General features: G+C 51.0%; 2 protein-coding genes across 4 annotated transcripts in view; both read left to right on the top strand.

Annotated features, from left to right (window-relative positions):
• nup210 (nucleoporin 210) overlaps window positions 1-15,216 on the top strand; it is a 34,177-nt gene extending 18,961 nt beyond the window's left edge. Inside the window, exons 21-40 of one of the 2 annotated variants that reach the window (XM_036533099.1) lie at window positions 1-129; window positions 1,694-1,821; window positions 2,294-2,429; window positions 3,097-3,159; window positions 3,500-3,676; window positions 3,775-3,855; window positions 4,891-5,022; window positions 5,471-5,629; window positions 6,073-6,164; window positions 6,412-6,586; window positions 8,245-8,420; window positions 8,610-8,830; window positions 9,530-9,666; window positions 10,267-10,381; window positions 11,042-11,188; window positions 11,811-12,061; window positions 12,166-12,382; window positions 13,367-13,480; window positions 13,774-13,848; window positions 14,046-15,216. In XM_036533099.1, coding sequence (XP_036388992.1) covers window positions 1-129; window positions 1,694-1,821; window positions 2,294-2,429; window positions 3,097-3,159; window positions 3,500-3,676; window positions 3,775-3,855; window positions 4,891-5,022; window positions 5,471-5,629; window positions 6,073-6,164; window positions 6,412-6,586; window positions 8,245-8,420; window positions 8,610-8,830; window positions 9,530-9,666; window positions 10,267-10,381; window positions 11,042-11,188; window positions 11,811-12,061; window positions 12,166-12,382; window positions 13,367-13,480; window positions 13,774-13,848; window positions 14,046-14,146 — 2,826 coding nt within the window. In that variant the 3' untranslated portion in view covers window positions 14,147-15,216. Of the gene's footprint in view, window positions 130-1,693; window positions 1,822-2,293; window positions 2,430-3,096; window positions 3,160-3,499; window positions 3,677-3,774; window positions 3,856-4,890; window positions 5,023-5,470; window positions 5,630-6,072; window positions 6,165-6,411; window positions 6,587-8,244; window positions 8,421-8,609; window positions 8,831-9,529; window positions 9,667-10,266; window positions 10,382-11,041; window positions 11,189-11,810; window positions 12,062-12,165; window positions 12,383-13,363; window positions 13,481-13,773; window positions 13,849-14,045 lie in introns of both variants that reach the window. The other variant, XM_036533098.1, reaches the window with a different exon arrangement.
• Window positions 15,217-16,422: 1,206 nt separating this feature from the next.
• LOC118780865 (IQ motif and SEC7 domain-containing protein 1-like) overlaps window positions 16,423-19,162 on the top strand; it is a 38,174-nt gene continuing 35,434 nt past the window's right edge. The window contains exon 1 of one of the 2 annotated variants that reach the window (XM_036533605.1): window positions 16,423-16,976. In XM_036533605.1, coding sequence (XP_036389498.1) covers window positions 16,720-16,976 — 257 coding nt within the window. In that variant the 5' untranslated portion in view covers window positions 16,423-16,719. The remainder of the gene's footprint in view (window positions 16,977-19,162) is intronic. The other variant, XM_036533601.1, reaches the window with a different exon arrangement.

Here is a 19,162-nt window from a genome sequence, read left to right as displayed (position 1 = left end):
GTGCACCCCCTGCAGCCAGGTGTGGTGCAGGTGATGGTGCATGACCTGTGCCTGGCCTTCCCCTCACCTGCCAGGGCTGTGGTCCGCGTCTCGGACATCTTTGAGGTTTACGTCAGAGTGGTGGACAAGGTGAGCGTGAGCAGGGTCTTTACATGCTGGAATGAAATGTTTAGCAGCGTGCTAACCACCAGTGCTGTGGTCACCGAAGCAAGACTAATGGTAGAGCCAGTAGCTGTAGTCTTTTGACTATTTTACTGTTTTTATACAAATAATAGTGATTTAAGTGTATGTAAATATGTGTAAAATTACCCAGTAGCTGAAAATGTGCAGCGTGGGTCTGTAATTAGCACTGCAGTCCCTATAAACTGTCAGTTTGAATTGCAGGTGGCACGTTAGTAATGCAGTTCCACAGTAATTATTTAAGTGTCTCTGTTTTCTTCAGAAGGCCACGGCCTTCATTAAAAATTGGAGGGGTTTCCTGTTTAATTGCCTCCTGTCCTCCCACACAGCGCTGCCCTGTCTGTGAGGCTGGAGGGGGCAACAGCAAGCTTTACTGTTGATGAAGGGAAAGACTTTACCCATAATCCCTCTAATCAGCAGAATTACTGACCTCCACACAAAACAGTAGTTTAGAGGGAGTGCTGCATACCAGCAGTGTGTGTGTGTGTGTGTGTGTGTCTGTGTCTGTCTGTCTGTGTCTGTCTGTCTGTGATGGGAGGTTTGCTGTGTTACAGGTAAAGGTGTGTGTGTGTGTGTGTATGCACGTGCGTGAATGCGTGCGTGCGTGTGTGTCTGTGTCTGTCTATCTGTCTGTGATGGGAGGCTTGCTGTGTTACAGGTAAAGGTGTGTGTGTGTGTGTGTGTGTGTGTGTGTGTGTGTGTGTGTGTGTACATGCGTGCACATGCGCGCGCGTGTGATGGGAGGCTCGCAGTGTTACAGGTAAAGGTGTGTGTGTGTGTGTGTATGCACGTGCGTGAATGCGTGCGTGCGTGTGTGTCTGTGTCTGTCTATCTGTCTGTGATGGGAGGCTTGCTGTGTTACAGGTAAAGGTGTGTGTGTGTGTGTGTGTGTGTGGGTGTGTGTGTGTGTGTGGGTGTGTGTACATGCGTGCACATGCGCGCGCGTGAGATGGGAGGCTCGCAGTGTTACAGGTAAAGGTGTGTGTGTGTGTGTGTATGCACGTGCGTGAATGCGTGCGTGCGTGTGTGTCTGTGTCTGTCTGTCTGTCTGTGATGGGAGGCTCGCTGTGTTACAGGTAAAGGTGAGTGTGTGTGTGTGTGTGTGTGTGTGTGTGTGTGTGTGTGTACATGCGTGCACATGCGCGCGCGTGTGATGGGAGGCTCGCAGTGTTACAGGTAAAGGTGTGTGTGTGTGTGTGTGTGTGATGGGAGGCTCGCAGTGTTACAGGTAAAGGTGTGTGTGTGTGTGTGTGTGTGTGTGTGTGTGTGTACATGCGTGCACATGCGCGCGCGTGTGATGGGAGGCTCGCAGTGTTACAGGTAAAGGTGTGTGTGTGTGATGGGAGGCTCGCAGTGTTACAGGTAAAGGTGTGTGTGTGTGATGGGAGGCTCGCAGTGTTACAGGTAAAGGTGTGTGTGTGTGATGGGAGGCTCGCAGTGTTACAGGTAAAGGTGTGTGTGTGTGATGGGAGGCTCGCAGTGTTACAGGTAAAGGTGTGTGTGTGTGTTGCAGGTGGAGATTGGGAAGGCAGTGCGGGCGCATGTTCGAGTTCTGGATGATAATAAGCAGCCCTTTCTGGCCAAGTACTTCCCCCTGATGAACCTGAAACTGAGGGCTGCTTCCCCCATCCTCTCCCTCTCGTGAGTGTTACCATAGCGCTGTTACCAAACAAGTCACAGTGAAGCTGTCCAGAGGATAAACCAATAGAATTTAAGCACTTTGCAATATAAACAGACCTGAATACTTAACAAATGACAATTTAGCTGTCTGGAGAATAACTTGGCTAAAAGGTGTTCATAGATTACAGACAGAATGAAGCTGCTAAATAGGTGTAAATGAAGCTAGATTGAGCTGGCAGAGAATAACCCTCATCCAGCATATTACAGGCATTGTAGCATTGATTTATACGTTAACAATTTAAATATGTTGTTAATTTTTATGGTAGCACTATAATTAGTCTATTTCAGTTACAGCGCTGGTGACAGCAGCTCCGTGTGGCAGTGTGTTTGTGAAGCTTCCTGTGTGTATGTGTGCCCCCTCGTACCTGTGCCGTGGAAGCCGCAGGGGGCGAGAGCGCCCCCCAGGTGTGAAACCGTTAGCTGTCCCCCGCAGGCACCTCCCCGAGGCCTCGGAGAAGGACACCGCCACCTTCCTGGTGCGCGGTCTCACCGTGGGCCAGACCACCATCTCCGCCGTCGTGCTGGACAAAAGCGGGAAGAGGATCCTGTCCGCGCCGCAGCAGATCGAGGTGGGCCACGCCCACTTCCCTTTCCACACTCGTGATTGGGGCTTCCAGCAGTGGGAGGGGCTGTTCTGTCTGCTTCAGGCCGTGACTGCACTTTGACAGCCACGGCAGGGGTGTGGTTACTGTAGCTCTTACACTGTGTCAAATGCAGAGCTGTTCGGCAGATGGACGCGTGCAGATGATTTATGTATTTGCTGCTTTTCATATGCCCCTATGTGCACTACTAACTTATCTTTGTAACTCACTCCAGTCTGCAGTAATTACTCCAGACTATCTGTTAAATGATTACATTTAGATGTATTTATTAAAACTAGCTTTACATTTTTAGAACATAGCCAAAATCTTCAGCTGTTCCCTGCCATTAGCTGTGATGTAGCATCCCTGTGCAAGTCTTGATAGATATATGTGTGTGTGTGCGCGTGCGTGCGTGCGTGCGTGCGTGCGTGCGTGCGTGCGTGCGTGCGTGCGTGCGTGCGTGCGTGCGTGCGTGCGTGCGTGCGTGTGTGCGTGTGCGCGTGCGTGCGTGTGTGTGCGTGTGTGTGCGTGTGTGTGTGTGTGTGTGTGTGTGTGTGTGTGTGTGCGTGTGTGTGCGTGTGTGTGTGCGTGTGTGTGCGTGTGTGTGCGTGTGTGTGTGTGTGTGTGTGCGTGTGTGTGTGTGTGTGTCCTGCAGGTGTTTCCCCCCTTCAGGCTGCTGCCCAGGAGGGTGACAGTGATTATCGGGGCCATGATGCAGGTATGTCAGCTGCCTGTGATTGGAGGGTCATGCTTCATGTAACCTGACAGGACTCCCATACAGTGACTCACGAGCGTGAAGTGCTGACTCATATAGGCAAAGTTCCAACTCGTATACTCAGTGTGCTGATTCACAAGAGTGATTTGCTGACCCGTATTCTCCATTGTCCTGCCCTGGCTTTGTAAAGTTGTGATGCAGATTTTATCTACACTTTACCTGATACATTTCTGACAGCCTATAAAAGAGGCCTGTCGAAGTCGCAGCACCTTTTGACTCTCCGCTCTGTGACCTTGACTCCTCAACTGCTTGTCTGTGTGATGTCATGGTGGGTTTCTCCCAGATCACGTCGGAGGGGGGTCCCCCTCAGTCCAACATCCTCTTCTCCATCGCCAACGGCAACATTGCCACGGTGAACAGCATGGGTCATGTGAGGGGCGTCACCGTGGGCAACGTGACGGTGACGGGATTGGTCCAGGCTGTGGATGCTGAGACAGGGAAGCTGGTGGTGGTGTCCCAGGTAAGGCAGAAACGCTGAAGTGATGCCACCACACGGACAGCTTGTCCTTCAGACTTTGCCTAACACACACACACACGTGTGTGGATGTTACTGCACAGGATCAGGTGGAAGTTGAAGTGGTGCAGCTGAAGGCGATCAGAATCCGAGCCCCCATCACGAGGATGAAGGCTGGAACCCAGGTACAGACCCGGGCTTTAACTACTGCTGCACACGCATCTTCATTTTCCTCATCTTTCATGCATATTTTTATTCTTTTATTTTTAAGATTCAGTAGCAGATTTTTTAACCTCCAAAGTAGTTTTCCGCCTCAGTAATCAGTGGGCTGAGTAAAATATGCAGGTTTAGAAATGCTATTAGTGGTTAAATGGAATTCACCATTGGTGATTCTACAAAAGGAGGTAACAGACAGAATTGCATTTTCACATTGAATGTTCACCTAAATTGCAGGTTTTTCAAATGATGAAACACTAAAAAACATGCATAAGTCTGTTTAATAGAGTTCCTGTGTGTTATGAGTTCATCTTTGTCCTGTGTAGATGAGTGTATGCTACAGAGGTGATGTGTCTCCTGTATGTTGTGGAGTTAGAATGTATGTTATGGAGTTGATGTTGACTCCTGTGTGTGTTACGCAGTTGACTGCTATGGACTGCTTTACACTGTGGAGTTAAGCTGTCTGTCAGTTATGCTCCTGGTGTGCCTCTCGTATAAGATGTGTAGATACCGGTGTGTGTGATGGGTTTGTGTGTTTCTGTAGATGCCGGTGTGTGTGTGATGGGGTTTATGTGTCTGTGTGTGATGGGGTTTATGTTTCTGTGTGTGTGATGGGGTTTGTGTGTCTGTGTGTGATGGGGTTTGTGTTTCTATAGATGCCGGTGTATGTGATGGGGTTTATGTGTCTGTGTGTGATGGGGTTTGTGTTTCTATAGATGCCGGTGTGTGTGATGGGGTTTATGTGTCTGTGTGTGATGGGGTTTGTGTTTCTATAGATGCCGGTGTGTGTGTGATGGGGTTTATGTTTCTGTGTGTGTGATGGGGTTTGTGTGTCTGTGTGTGTGATGGGGTTTATGTGTCTGTGTGTGTGATGGGGTTTATATGTCTGTGTGTGATGGGGTTTGTGTTTCTATAGATGCCGGTGTGTGTGTGATGGGGTTTATGTGTCTGTGTGTGTGATGGGGTTTATGTGTCTGTGTGTGATGGGGTGTGTGTTTCTATAGATGCCGGTGTATGTGATGGGATTGACCAGCAGCCAGACACCCTTCTCCTTCGGCAGCGCCCTGCCTGGGCTGACCTTCCATTGGTCAGTCTCCAAGAGGGACGTCCTGCAGCTGAACACACGCCACTCTGAGGTGAGGAGACCTGCACTGCCCCCTGCTGCCCAGGGGGTGCACTTTTGTAGAGGAGTGATTTTTACTTGGATTTATTCTTGGATTTATTACATTTATTTCAGCTGTTAATACACGTCTGGATGAAACACATGCCATATTATACACTCCTGAATTTAGTCTGAAATCCTCCTCTGAAATACTTCTGTCGGTTGAAATCTGTCTCGGCGCGGCTCTGTTTCAGCGCGGCTCTGTTTCAGCTTCTCTGTTTCAGCGCGGCTCTGTCTCAGCGCGGCTCTGTTTCAGCGCGGCTCTGTCTCAGCGCGGCTCTGTTTCAGCGCGGCTCTGTTTCAGCGCGGCTCTGTTTCAGCGCGGCTCTGTTTCAGCTTCTCTGTTTCAGCGCGGCTCTGTCTCAGCGCGGCTCTGTCTCAGCGCGGCTCTGTTTCAGCGCGGCTCTGTTCCCTTCCTGTAGGCGTTCCTGCAGCTGCCTGCAGAGCACAACTTTGCCATGAGCGTGCACGGGAGGACCAAGGGCCGCACGGGCCTGAAGGTGACGGTCAGAGCCAAAGACCCGCTGGCCGGACACCTGGAGGGAAACCGAGCAGAACTCTCCGATGAGATCCAAATCCAGGTGCTTCCCGCCTACGTGCCTGCGGCTACAGTAATGCACAGAGAAACCGACTCTGTGAGGGCGTCATGGTTACAGTAATGCACAGAGAAACCGACTCTGTGAGGGCGTCATGGTCACAGTAATGCACAGAGAAACCGACTCTGTGAGGGCGTCATGGTCACAGTAATGCACAGAGAAACCGACTCTGTGATGGCGTCATGGTTACAGTAATGCACAGAGAAACCAACTCTGTGAGGGCGTCATGGTTACAGTAATGCACAGAGAAACCGACTCTGTGATGGTCTCAGTTACAGTAACGCAGAGGGAAACTGACTCTGTAATGGAGGGAAATTGACTCTGTGAGGGTGTCATGGTTACAGTAACACAGAGGGAAACACTCTGTAATGGTCTCAGTTACAGTAACTCGCACAGTAAAAGACTGTGGTGCACTGTGTCCTGTGCAGGTGTATGAGAGGCTGCATTTGCTGAATCCGGATGTTGAGGCAGGGGAGATCCTGATGTCCCCGAACTCTCTGCTGAAGCTTCAGACTAACAGGTAAAAGAACAGATCTAAAGAGTGCTCAATGTGAGTAACACTGTGCTTAAAAATTCATTTAATTGTATGATTGACAGCTAGCTATGAATTTGCTGAAGATGCAGCTCTACATATCAGTGCAGTTCATTGCAGCTTAATGCACTTCTGCATACAGCAGCAGTGCCCCTGCTGGGACTTAGTGTTACTCAGGTTTGCATGTGTTGATGCCCTCTCCTGGTGAGCGATGAGAAATGCTGTTCTGTTCCAGGGACAGTGTGGGCGTGCTCTCCTACCGTGTGCTGGACTGTCCCGACAAGGCGGGGCTGGTGCAGGTGGACGAGGCAGGCTACCTGTCATCCGGCTCCCTCACAGGCACCACCTCTCTGCTGGTCACCTCCCAGGAGCCCTTCGGCGTCAATCAAACCCTGATCCTGGCTGTAAAGGTGTGTCACACTGTCTGTTAACAATGAGGCCTTTCCTGACTGCTGGGGGCGTGTCTGTGAGTGACAGAGGGGCGTGTCTGTGAGTGACAGAGGGGGCGTTTCCTGACTGCTGGGGGCGTGTCTGTGAGTGACAGAGGGGCGTATCTGTGAGTGACAGAGGGGGCGTTTCCTGACTGCTGGGGGCGTGTCTGTGTAGCAAGGGGAAAGTGAATGACCGAGGGGGGCGTATCTGTGTCTGTGAGTGACAGAGGGGCGTGTCTGTGAGTGACAGAGGGGCGTGTCTGTGAGTGACAGAGGGGCGTGTCTGTGAGTGACAGAGGGGGTGTTTCCTGAGTGCTGGGGGCGTGTCTGTGTAGCAAGGGGAGAGTGAATGACAGAGGGGGGCGTATCTGTGTCTGTGAGTGACAGAGGGGCGTGTCTGTGAGTGACAGAGGGGGCGTGTCTGTGAGTGACAGAGGGGCGTGTCTGTGAGTGACAGAGGGGGCGTGTCTGTGAGTGACAGAGGGGGCGTTTCCTGAGTGCTGGGGGCGTGTCTATGTAGCAAGGGGAGAGTGAATGACAGAGGGGCGCGTATCTGTGTCTGTGAGTGACAGAGGGGGCGTGTCTGAGTGACCGAGGGGCGTGTCTGTGAGTGACAGAGGGGGCGTTTCCTGACTGCTGGGGGCATGTCTGTGTAGCAAGGGGAAGTGAATGACAGAGGGGGGCGTATTTGTGTCTGTGAGTGACAGGGGGTGTGTCTCTGTGTGAGTGACAGAGGGGGCGTGTCTATGAGTGACAAAGGGGGCATGTCTATGAGTGACAGAGGGGGGCGTATCTGTCTGTGAGTGACAGAGGGGGGCGTGTCTGTGAGTGACAGACGGGCGTGTCTGAGTGACCGAGGGGCGTGTCTGTGAGCGACAGAGGGGGCGTTTCCTGACTGCTGGGGGCGTGTCTGTGTAGCATGGGGAGTATGAGTGATAGAAGGGGCGTATCTGTGTCTGTGAGTGACAGAGGGGGCGTGAGTCTTTGTTCCATGGGTAATGTCCTGGTTGTTAGGGGTGTGTCTGACTTGCAGTGGGAGTGCCCTGAGAGGCGGGTGACCCATAAACCTAACCCTAACCATAACTGTAACTTGGTAAAAACAGCTGTCTGTGCGACCAGGATCATGGTTCGGTATTTTCCCAATAAGCCTTTAAGCTTCTAAGCTTCCTAAAACCTGTATCAGTTATCTGGGCTAATCAGAGCTGTTCAACAGGAGTCAGCCTGTGCAGAAAGGTGAGGAGAAAGAATTATAGTTATTACAGTTAAATCGGGTACAAGTAATTACCACGGAACACTGTGTTTTCAGTGTGGATGAGGACACGATGTACTGAAATGATGTACTGTTAGCATCAGCAGCTCTAGAATGCAGGGAACCTACCGGTAGAAAAAAGCAGTGGGAATATATTACATTAAAATTTTAAATGTTACCATCATCATTAAATTGTTAAAATGTTAAATGTGTTACATGTATTATATGCTGTTAAATGTGTGATATGGTCAAACGTATATTGTCAGAGTAAAACAGTTACATGATCCCTTTAAGAATGAAAGGAGCAGCCTGAGGCAGCTGTGTCCTCTTCAGGTTTGGTGTTTTATGAAGACCAGCAGTGTTTTAACTCCCTGCTGTTTCTCCCCAGGTGGTTCCGGTGTCATATGTGCGGTTCAGTACGGGTCCGGTTCTGTACACCTCAAACAAAGACAAGCTGTCCGCTGTTCCGCTGGGAGCAGTTCTCACGTTCACCGTGCACTTCCACGCCAGCACCGGCGACGTCCTGCACGGACACAACTCCGCCCTCAACTTCGCCACCAACAGGTAGCCTGTGTGAACTGCAGCCTACGCCCTGGAGCGCTTCCTGTGTGGACCTCCAGGGGGCGCTGTTGCAATGCACACCTTTTCTTTTCTTTACGCCTCTTGGGGAGTAACTCTGCTGGGCTTGGTGAGCTCCGCCTGTCCTGGTCTTCGCTTCCTGCACAGAGAGGATGCTGTTGTGTTTCTCCGCAGGGACGACCTGGTTCTGTTGGGCCGAGGCCCGGAGAACAGCACCCTGACAGTGCGCACGGTGAACGTGGGGCTGACGCTGCTCGGGGTGTGGGACTCCGAGCAGACGGGCGTGGCCGACTTTCTGGCACTGCCGGTGGAGCACGCCATCCGCCCGGAGGAAGCCCACAGCCTGGTCGTCGGCGACGTCGTTTGCTTCACCTCGCAGCTCGTCAATCAGGAAGGTGGGCCGTCACTCAACCGACTCAGCCAATCAGATCTCACGGCACCTGTGATGTTGAGCCCGCCGAATCTTACAGGGAATGATACTGCTTTAGCTGTTAAGCTGATGATGAAATTAATCGTATTTATCCAGCATGGCCCTGTCCTCCCTGCTGGAGGAGCCTTCGTGACATGAACCAGTTTATTCTGACTCAGAGTCAGTCCTGTAATTCAGTGTTATCGTGGAGTACACCTGTCCCTCCTTCTACAGAGACTTTTCTGCCTTCTCCTGCTCCCTGTAAGACTTTTGTAACCTTTGATCGGCGCACAATTCACACCCAGTCTTTGTCTCATTAAATCTCTCTACTGCCACATCAGAACACGAGCCTTTGAAGTCTGCTGAGGCGTTATCTAAATTGGGCAGTGAGAAAATCTGTGCAGCAGATTACAGCAATTCAGCTACGGCGTGGAAATAAGCCTTATCTGGGCCATTCGGTGGGAATAATAGCCAATCAGAGCGAAGCTCACTGTGTCTTTGTTTCTCTGAGTCATTCTCTCCCTGATTGAGCCTTTATAAAAGCACAGGTCTCACAGCTGAGGGAAAAGCCCTCCTCTCTGCGGATACAGAGTGCAGGTATCTGCCATTGCACTCTGATGTCAGAGAGATCGCAGCAGGAATGTGATACCTCTCTGTCCCTCGCGCCGGGGTGCGATCTCCGCAGGTCTCACCGGCACCTGGAGCTCCTCTGCAGGCGGGGTCCTGGAGGTGGACCCGAAGACAGGGGTGGGTGTGGCCCGGGACGTGGGCTCCGTCACGGTGTTCTACGAAATTCCCGGGCAGCTCCGGACCTACAGAGAGGTGACCCTCCATCTCCAAACGCCTGCCACATGACCCTGTTTGACGCGCTGTTACCTGAGAAATCTGGGCTTAAAAGACACATCACCCCTCGCTCTGATGGCTTTCTCAGACATATATGAAGTCCTGTGTACACCTCTGTTGAGTTTGCCGGCGTCAGACGTGTGGCCTGCACGTGTGCTGTGAGCGGCAGCACGGTGTCTGCAGCAGTCTCCCGTACTCCTCCATCCTGAGCAGAACTCTGACCCGCCCTCTGACCCCATATCCCCTATCCCAACCCCCCTACCCCAAAACCCCCTCACCTAGCCCCTTCTGACCCAACATCCACTGACCCAGTGCCCCCATCCTCTACCCCAGCATCACCTGTCCCAGCACCCCCTAGCACCACCTCCCAGGGTCTCTAAGCTCTCAAATTTGCAGCTCAGTCAAACACATCTAGCAGAGTGTTTATAACGCTGTTATTACCACGCTGTTCAGTCTCTATTACTCTGTTATTACCAGGATGTTCAGGCTGTACTGAGCCCACACGGTCCTTGTGACCAGATGTGGTTTGAGTCCCGAGAGCGGTTGGGTCACGCGTGCTGTCTCTCTGATGTGTGTCAGGTGGTTGTGGGCGTGGCCACCAGGGCGGCAGTCATGGTGCATTCGGGCGGAGTGAAGGAGGGCTCGGAGTCCCGCGTCCTGATCACCACACGCGAGAGGGGCACCAATCTGATCGGTACGGGCACTGCACCTCCCCTCACACACTGAGAAACCTGAGCACCACGGTTCAGATGACCCGCTTTCAGTTCTCATCTATGCCGAAGTCACGATTTTATTCACTTATCAGAAGAGGTTTTTTCTAAGGAAACAGAGGGAATTTTAGTGATGACACTTTGGTTACTGTACCAGTACCCTGCTCCCTGTAATATTGGTCCTAAGTGATGTGAAAATTACTCTGTGTGTGTGTGTGTGTGTGTGTGTGTGTGCGTGTGCGTGTGTGTGTGTGCGCGTGTGTGTGCATGTGGGTGAGTGTGTGTGTGTGTGTGCGTGTGTGTGTGTGAGCGCGTGTGTGTGTGTGTGTGTGTGCGTGTGTGTGTGCATGTGAGTGAGTGTGTGTATCTGTGTGAGTGAGCGTGTGTATTTGAGCAGTGTGTGTGAGCAGTGCGTGTGCACGTGTGTGTGTGTGTGTGTGTGTGTGTGCGTGTGTGTGTTTGTCTGCGTGTGTGTGTGTGTGAGCAGTGTGTGTCTGTGTGTGTGCGTGTGAGCGCGTGTGTGTGTGAGCGCGTGTGTGTGTGTGAGCGCGTGTGTGTGAGCGCGTGTGTGTGAGCACGTGTGTGTGTGGTTTATGATGAGCTGCTCCTAGCAGAGCTGAAAGTTGCTGCTCTCCCGTCTGCAGGCTCCTGTTCGGCTGCGCAGACAGACTCCATCGCGCAGCTGCACCCAGAGACCAGCATCAGCTGCCAGCTGCAGTTCAGCAGTGACATCATCGAGTTCCACGCCCACGATGTCCTCAGCACACAGACCGGGTTCGACGCCAGCGCAGGTGAGCACGCTGCTGGGCCTGGCTAGCGCATCGTCTGCAGGCTAAAGTCCCGGCTCGGGGATGCTGATTGACTGCATCCGTTAATCTGTGCAGTGTGACTGCAGTGTTTTAGGTGTGATGTCACTCTGGGCTGAGGGGTTCAGACTGCAGTGTTTTAGGTGTGATGTCACTCTGGGCTGAGGGGTTCATGGGCTCCTCACTCCCTTGCTGTCACTGAGAAGCCAGCGAGCGTAGGCCTGTCGGTGGGCGTGGTCATGCCTTTCTGTGGGTGTGGTCACACCACTGCCTCAAAGAAAGGAGTCAAGGATGAAGAGGTGTTCTGTGTGTGTTCTGAGAGCGTACACACTCAGGTGTGTGTGTTCTGTGAGCATACGCGCTCAGGTGTGCGTGCTCTGTGAGCGTACGCGCTCAGGTGTGTGTGCTCTGTGAGCGTACGCGCTCAGGTGTGCGTGTTCTGTGAGCGTACGCGCTCAGGTGTGCGTGCTCTGTGAGCGTACGCGCTCAGGTGTGCGTGCTCTGTGAGCGTACGCGCTCAGGTGTGTGTGCTCTGTGAGCGTACGCGCTCAGGTGTGTGTGCGTGTTCTGTGAGCGTACGCGCTCAGGTGTGTCTCACTGTGCTCAGGGTTCTACTCCTGCTCCGTGTCGCTGCGGCCGCTGACGGAGCAGCAGCGCCGGGTCCTGGCGCTGTCTGTCACGCAGCTGGTGGTGAGGGCGGCCGTGGAGGGGAGCGGATTCTCCGGGGAACAGGTGGCCGCCCAGCTGCCCTTCAGCCCGGGCCTGTACTCCGACCAGAAGGACATCCTGCTCAGCAGCCTGCACCCGTCAGCCGAGCTCACGGTGTACGGCACGAGCGCCCTTCTCAGCGGCCTGGAGGTGAGAGGCCTACGTGTTCCAGGCCAGTGTGACGGCAGGGATTGAGGTGTGCTGTGTAACCCTGTAGCCTGTTCAAGCTCACACCTCTCCAAAACCTCGCTCAGGTGACGTCGAGCTCCACGGCCGTGGTGGTCCAGGAGAAGGAGGTGTCTCAGGGCCAGCCCAGCTTTGCCAGGTTCAGAGTCAGCCTGGCCGACCCCAGACTCCCTGTTCAGGGCACTACATCAGCTGTCATCTCCATAACGAGCCCGTCCACTGACCAGCCCCTCCTGCTGCCCGTCACCATCATCCCTGTGGCTGACCAGGGCACAGCCGTGCAAGGTGCGCTGCCGGAGCACGGCTAACACACAGGACGCCCTCACCGTAACACGCAGGACGCCCTCACCGTAACACGCAGGACGCCCTCACCGTAACACACAGGGCACCCTCACCGTAACACGCCGGAGGTCCTCATCGTAACACACAGGACATCCTCATAGTAACGTGTGATATCCTCATTGTGACACCTAACATCCTCACTGTAACACTCCATAACACGCAGGACGTTCTCACCACAACACACATGAAGTCCTCACTGTAACATGTTTAATATCCACACGATAACACACATTACCCCTCACCATAGAATACCTGACTGCTTCACTACAATGCAAACCTCACATTAACATGTCTGGCCTCATAGGAACATGCGTTACCTCCTCATGAGAACACACAGCCCAATGCTAACACACCCAGCTTTTTGATGAACACAATTGTTCCAGAATTTTCCCACCCTTTCCTGAAAATAGCAGCATTCCTCTACAACCTGGAACAGACACTATGTCCAAATGAACAGTGCAGTGCATGTGTAGTATTTATGATGCATAAGAGATTGTCCCAATTCCTGCTGAGATTCGTAGAACAGACTCCCTGGGTGTCTTCCAGATAAAGCTGAAAACTCGCCTCTCCAAGTTTTATCTCTAGTCTACCTTCATATCTATCTTATCTATCCCCATTTTCTATTTAAAAAAGCACTGTACACTAGTTTAGCAGTATCTTACTGACCTCTGATAGTGCTTTTCGATAGCTACTCTTAGCATTGTGATGTAAAAAAGCACTGTACACTAGTTTAGCAGTATCTTACTGACCTCTGGTAGTGCTTTTCGATGACTGCTCTTAGCATTGTGATGCACTTATTTGGAAGTCGCACTGGGTCAGAGCGTTTGCTGAATGATGTAATGTCCAAGCAGAGTGGCATTCCTGTGAGGGGTATGTCATGGTGACAGTGGGCGGGGTCTCATCCAGGTGTTTGTCCAACCACAGCAGGCCCCGCCTCAGGGTGGGAGGAGCCTACTATTCTACAGCAGCTCATAGACTCCTACCAGGTCATGTTCTTCACTCTGTTCGCCCTGCTCGCCGGCACCGCCATCATCGTCATCGGTGGGTACCCTGCACCTGCAGCACCTGCTCTGTGTGTGTGTGCGTGTGTGTGTGTGCGCGTGTGTGTGTGTGTGTGCACGCTCGTGTGTGTTTGTGTGCACGCTCGTGTGTGTGTGTGTGTGTGCGCGTGTTTGTGCGTGTGCACGTGTGTGTGTGTGCGCACACGTTTGTATGAGGATGCTCGGTAGTAGCAGCTGGTGTTGGGAGTAACAGGAACTGTGGGTAATACTACAGAAAGTGCTGTGGCCACTCTTTAATGGTGCATTATTCCCCCCCCCCCCCCCCCCCCCCAGCCTGCCATGCCTTCTTTTCTCCAAGGGACCTGGCCTGTCACCCAGCGTTCATCCAGAAAACTCCACCCCCCTCAGGTGAGCCTGTTTGGCAGTGTCGTTAGTATTTTAAAGGCAGTTTTTCTGGGGGGATATCCTCTCAGCAGGACGCCAGTGTGGGACTCCTTTGGCGGTAGTCACATGATCAGGTGTCCTCTCTGACACAGCCCCACACTGCTGGAAACAGTGTTGACTGTACAGTTTGTTCTGACAGTTTCCTGTGCTGTGTGTTGCAGGTCTCTCCTCCCCAGCGAGTCCTTACAGTAACAACCTGCCTGCAGACCTGAGAGGCAGCCCAAAACTCCGACTCTTCTCCCCTGACTACAACTCCCGCTAGGCCCACCTCCTGCAAACTCCCGCCAGAATCTTCCCCTGACAACGAATTTCATTAGACTCTCCCCTGACTACATCTCCCACATCTCCCTCAACTTAAACTCCCACTTCACTCCACATAAACTTCAGCTACATCTCCTGAAAGACTCCACCCAGACCCTTGACTCCCACTACACTTCCCCCTGACTACAACTCCCAGTACAGTCTCTCCCCAGGACTGTGACTGCTGGACTGTCCCAGACTGCAGATGTGCTAGCCTCACGCAGCTGCCCAGAACTAGCAAATGCTTAACCGCCCAAAGCCCAAAAGTGTTTGAGGAAGTGCCTTTCTGACATTTACGCAGCAGATGTTGCAGATGGTAGTTTATTTATTTCAGTGGTTTATAATTGGTGTTTTTTTTTTTTTTGTTTTGTTGTGGAACAGGGGTTGCGAGTGATAGCTGACATGGTACATATTTGTTTTTATTTGATTCTGTTAAGTGTGTGTGTGTATTTTAATATTTGGTTTATTTCAACTTTAATATTTGGAAAGAGTTATTGCTGCAATTGACCATATATACATATTTCATATATGGGTATTTTGCTTTGCACATTTTAAAGCTTTGCTGGCAGATTTTGCAACCTGTGGAATTGTGGGACTGAAAGTGACTTGTTTGAAACTCAGGATCTTAATGCACTGAACTCCAGTTTGGCACCGTCGTGTGGAAACCTGCAAATGTCAATCGAGTATATATCAGGATAATTTTTGATTTAATTAACAATTAATGTGAATAATATTACTGAACCCGTCCTTGTAAGGTGTGCAGTTGGCTTAAAAGCTGAGGTTGACTATTGTTATTTATATTTTGTTAAAAATCTAGAAGAAAATATGTGTTCTTTTCTGAGCCGCCAATGTGTAGCCTACTTCGAACTCCGTCAAAATTCTGAAGGCCTTAATACCTCATTATTACTCCTGTGTGCCAATGTGTGCAGAAATGTGAAGGACAACATTCCCTCATTTCAGCCTCCTGTCCATCGGCCGGCAGATGTGAATTAGCGTTAGCCAGATGTGAGTTAGCATTAGCGCGCTATTGTGAAGCGGGGATGCCTGCGTCCGTACTGTTCACATCGATGGGCAGAAAGCAGGTTCAGTTAAATCGCCCATTTTTGTATTAGAAACCTATGAAAGGTGTTTCACAGTCAGGCCAGTTAATGTTTTCTAAAGCCTGTGAAGACTGCAGTCTTGGTTTATAAAGATAACATGGCTAACGTTTTGTATTTTGAGGACATTGAGGCTAATTTGTTAGTTACTTCGGGTTCGTCCTCATGCAGAATCTTGGTTTTCTGCGTGTGAAACTGGTGTCTTAACAATGTGAGTTTCATTTTGCTTTTGAGCGCTTACTGCATCTTTATTTTCACATTTCAACACAATAAGCAAGTTGTACATATTAGTTACGCTTATGGAGCCTGCTGGATTATGTCCATTTTGTGAAATAATAAAAGTGATTTTTTTTTCTAAATGTCCAATACACACAATTCATTTTGTGAATTACAAATGTTCTTCATTACAGAGATGTACTGCCAGCAGCAATTCAGAATAAATTACCCACAATACACAAATGTTCATACATATATATATATATATATATATATATATATATATATATATATATATATATATATATATATATATATATATATGTCTGAGTAGAACTGCAAGGTTATATGCTCAATCATTTGCTCTTTTTAAAATATCACTGCCATCAGGAAAGGGCTAAGAAAGCCGTCGGTGGTGAATAATTTCATTTAATCATAGAGGACCCAGCAGTGAAATACGGTGCTTCCCCGAGCGGGCGGGTCTGAGCGGTACCCCGGCTGCCGGTGGCAAGATCCAGCCCCCGCCATCCGGAGGGGCAACGCGAGACGAGAGGACCTCGCAGAGTTTAAGTCCAGGGCGTCCTGGGACCAAATTTTAGTCTTATTCTGGCTCTAGGTGGCGAGGAGGGGTAAATAAAAGCGAACAAGACTAAAGACCGCGCAGCAGTTTTTTTTTTTGTGTGTAATAGTTATTTAACATACAATTCTTATACAGTGATGCCGCTTACTTTATTCTGCATTAACAGTTTGTCGATCCGCTTTGATATGGTCTCGATGCGTAAATGACAAGAGCGGGTAGGCACGATTGCAACCTGATGACAAGACTAGAATGCCGCTGAAATTGACAATTCACTCCGGTTTTCCGATATCATCGCCCATTTTCGTGCATTTTTAGTCGTAAGTTACAGAATACAGACCGGTCTCTCTGATCCCAACGTAACCTTCCACATTACATGAAACGCAATATGCAGAGGGGCTTTTCATCAAAGGGTTAAACAGGATTCCGGTCCTCCGAGCGGCGGATAGAGGTGTCAGTGGTGCAGTCTCTGAACGGCATCTGCGGACACACGTCTGACCAACTTCATCTGCGCGCACTCAGCCGCTACCTGGCGTAAACAATGGCGGAGCGGAACGGGCACGGCGGCGGCCAGGCGTAAAACTGGAGGGAAATCCGCGTCAGGTTTTAAGTGTTCGGACACCCCCGGGGGGAGGGTACAGCGAGATGAACAGCCCGATCGCAACCCCCGGCAGGGCTGCGGAGTACCTAAACGAGCTAAACAAGATCATCGACACGCAACAGGACCTGCTGGAGAAGCAGAAGCAGCGGATCGAGGAGCTGGAGCTGCAAGTGTCCGTGCTGTGCCGCGAGAATGTCTGTCTGACCGAACAGCACCTGCGGCACCTGGCGACCTGCCGTCTGCAGCTGGGCAGCACTCCCTGCACGCTAGGAGCCATCAAGGAAAACGTGATACAGGAAAAGTAAGTGATCGCTCTTCAGAGTCACGTCGTTGCATCTGTGAGAGGTAAACGGTCAACTAAACTCCTCATGAAGCATTGCACGGGGCCAGCGGATGGTCCATCGCGTCAGACAGGGATGTTTGTCACCCCGCTCCATGTAAGACCGCCAATAAAACAGGCGAAGTGACGGGGCCAGCGGGGCGGACCATCGCCTGCCGTCATTCGGGGAACATTATGCCTTGTATGTGGACATGAATGTTAACTACCCCTGGCTCTGTAAACTCTTGCCGCGTTTAATTAGTGTGAGCTACAAGTAGCGACTGGTTTTGTGGTAAAACAAACGAGTTTATGGTGAATGTGTGTATGCCAGGGTGGGAAAGTCTGTGGCACTGATGTGCTTCCCCAAAAGTGTAAAAGAAAACAAAATATTAAGAATTTGATTGAGGCAGTGATTAAAATGCTATTGGGTCTTGTGAAATCTGTTTAATTCTGTAACAGCACAGGCAAACGGTGCTTCTGGGAGGGGAGGGTTCGGTTTATCCCTGTAAACTCGCCACAAGCGTAAAGCCGTAGTTACTGCTCTGTGATTGCTCCACACGGTACAGTGGCTTCAGGAGCATGTTCCGTGACACCATTCCACAGTGTGCACATACACTGACCTGGGAACAGTCTGCAGAACAGATAGAGGTACATGCATGTCAGCATGTTGTGCTGTTGGGGGCTGATCAGAGATCAGAAGCTCATTTCTCCGTCAGAGTGCAGCCAGGCAGAGCTGGAGTCTGTAAGAATGATGAAATTCTGCTCTTGATCTGTGGTATTTGAATAATTCTGTGAGGCGGTTGTTAAAAGCTTTCCTGATGGGATACAGATGAAAGCCACTCATTCCCATGTCAAAAGCCTCGCGTCTTCCACCAACTCATTCATCTCTGTTCCAGACAACTGCATCTTTAGAAAAAACACTGACCAAAAAAGGTCTTTGCCTCCTCTTACACCCGTGGAACATTATTCATTAGCCGATGCTGTTCTGTCAGTGTTGCAGCCTTAGTGTTGTTGCTCCCTCAGTTTCGCTCCCTCAGTGTCGCTCCCTCAGTGTCTCAGTGTCGCTCCCTCAGTGTCGCTCCCTCAGTGTCGCTCCCTCAGTGTCGCTCCCTCAGTGTCGCTCCCTCAGTGTCTCTCCCTCAGTGTCGCTCCCTCAGTGTCGCTCCCTCAGTGTCGATCCCTCAGTGTCTCAGTGTCGCTCCCTCAGTGTCTCAGTGTGGCTCCCTCAGTGTGGCTCCCTCAGTGTCTCAGTGTGGCTCCCTCAGTGTGGCTCCCTCAGTGTCGCTCCCTCAGTGTCTCTCCCTCAGTGTCTCTCCCTCAGTGTCTCAGTGTCGCTCCCTCAGTGTCGCTCCCTCAGTGTCTCAGTGTCGCTCCCTCAGTGTCGCTCCCTCAGTGTCTCAGTGTCGCTCCCTCAGTGTCTCAGTGTCGCTCCCTCAGTGTCTCAGTGTGGCTCCCTCAGTGTCTCTCCCTCAGTGTCGCTCCCTCAGTGTCGATCCCTCAGTGTCGATCCCTCAGTGTCTCTCCCTCAGTGTGGCTCCCTCAGTGTCGCTCCCTCAGTGTCGATCCCTCAGTGTCGCTCCCTCAGTGTCGCTCCCTCAGTGTGGACTTATCTTTGTTGGTTTTTGGGGTGTTGTTATCTTGTTTTGTTGATGTCATAATGCTGGCCGGGATGATGGGAGAGAGTCTGTTTTGCACTGTGTGTGATTTTATGGTCCTAATTGAAACTGACAGACTTCATCTCTCTCAACTAGGAAGGATCCTGACAGTTTTAAATACCGTAAAGTTGACAACCCGTAACCATGACAGTGTGGCATGGTTTTGCCACAGCTCACATTTAGAGAATATCCTGTGATTTCACTCCAGCTTTCTGACTGAGGGTTACACAGCAAAGACACAGCCAGAATGAAAATTATGTTTGGGACCATTATAGAAATTCATTTTCCTTTCATAAAGTGAGTTTTTTTTTGTAGGAGTCCTTGAAACATCTCATCTTTTTAGAGGGTGTCTGAAAGGCTGCTTTTAAGGATTAAGCAGTCCTGCATGAACAGCATTCTGAAGGTCTGTGTGCAGCAGCTGTCTGGCTGTATGTGCGTCTGACAGTCCTGCTCTCTTCACGTTTCGGAGGGACTGTGTAGCATCAGCTGTCGGTCTGTCTGTGCTGCTTCCTG

Source organism: Megalops cyprinoides, chromosome 7 (genome assembly GCF_013368585.1).
Source record: "Megalops cyprinoides isolate fMegCyp1 chromosome 7, fMegCyp1.pri, whole genome shotgun sequence".
Classification (NCBI taxonomy): domain Eukaryota; kingdom Metazoa; phylum Chordata; class Actinopteri; order Elopiformes; family Megalopidae; genus Megalops; species Megalops cyprinoides.
This window is presented reverse-complemented; position numbering and strand designations above follow the sequence as displayed.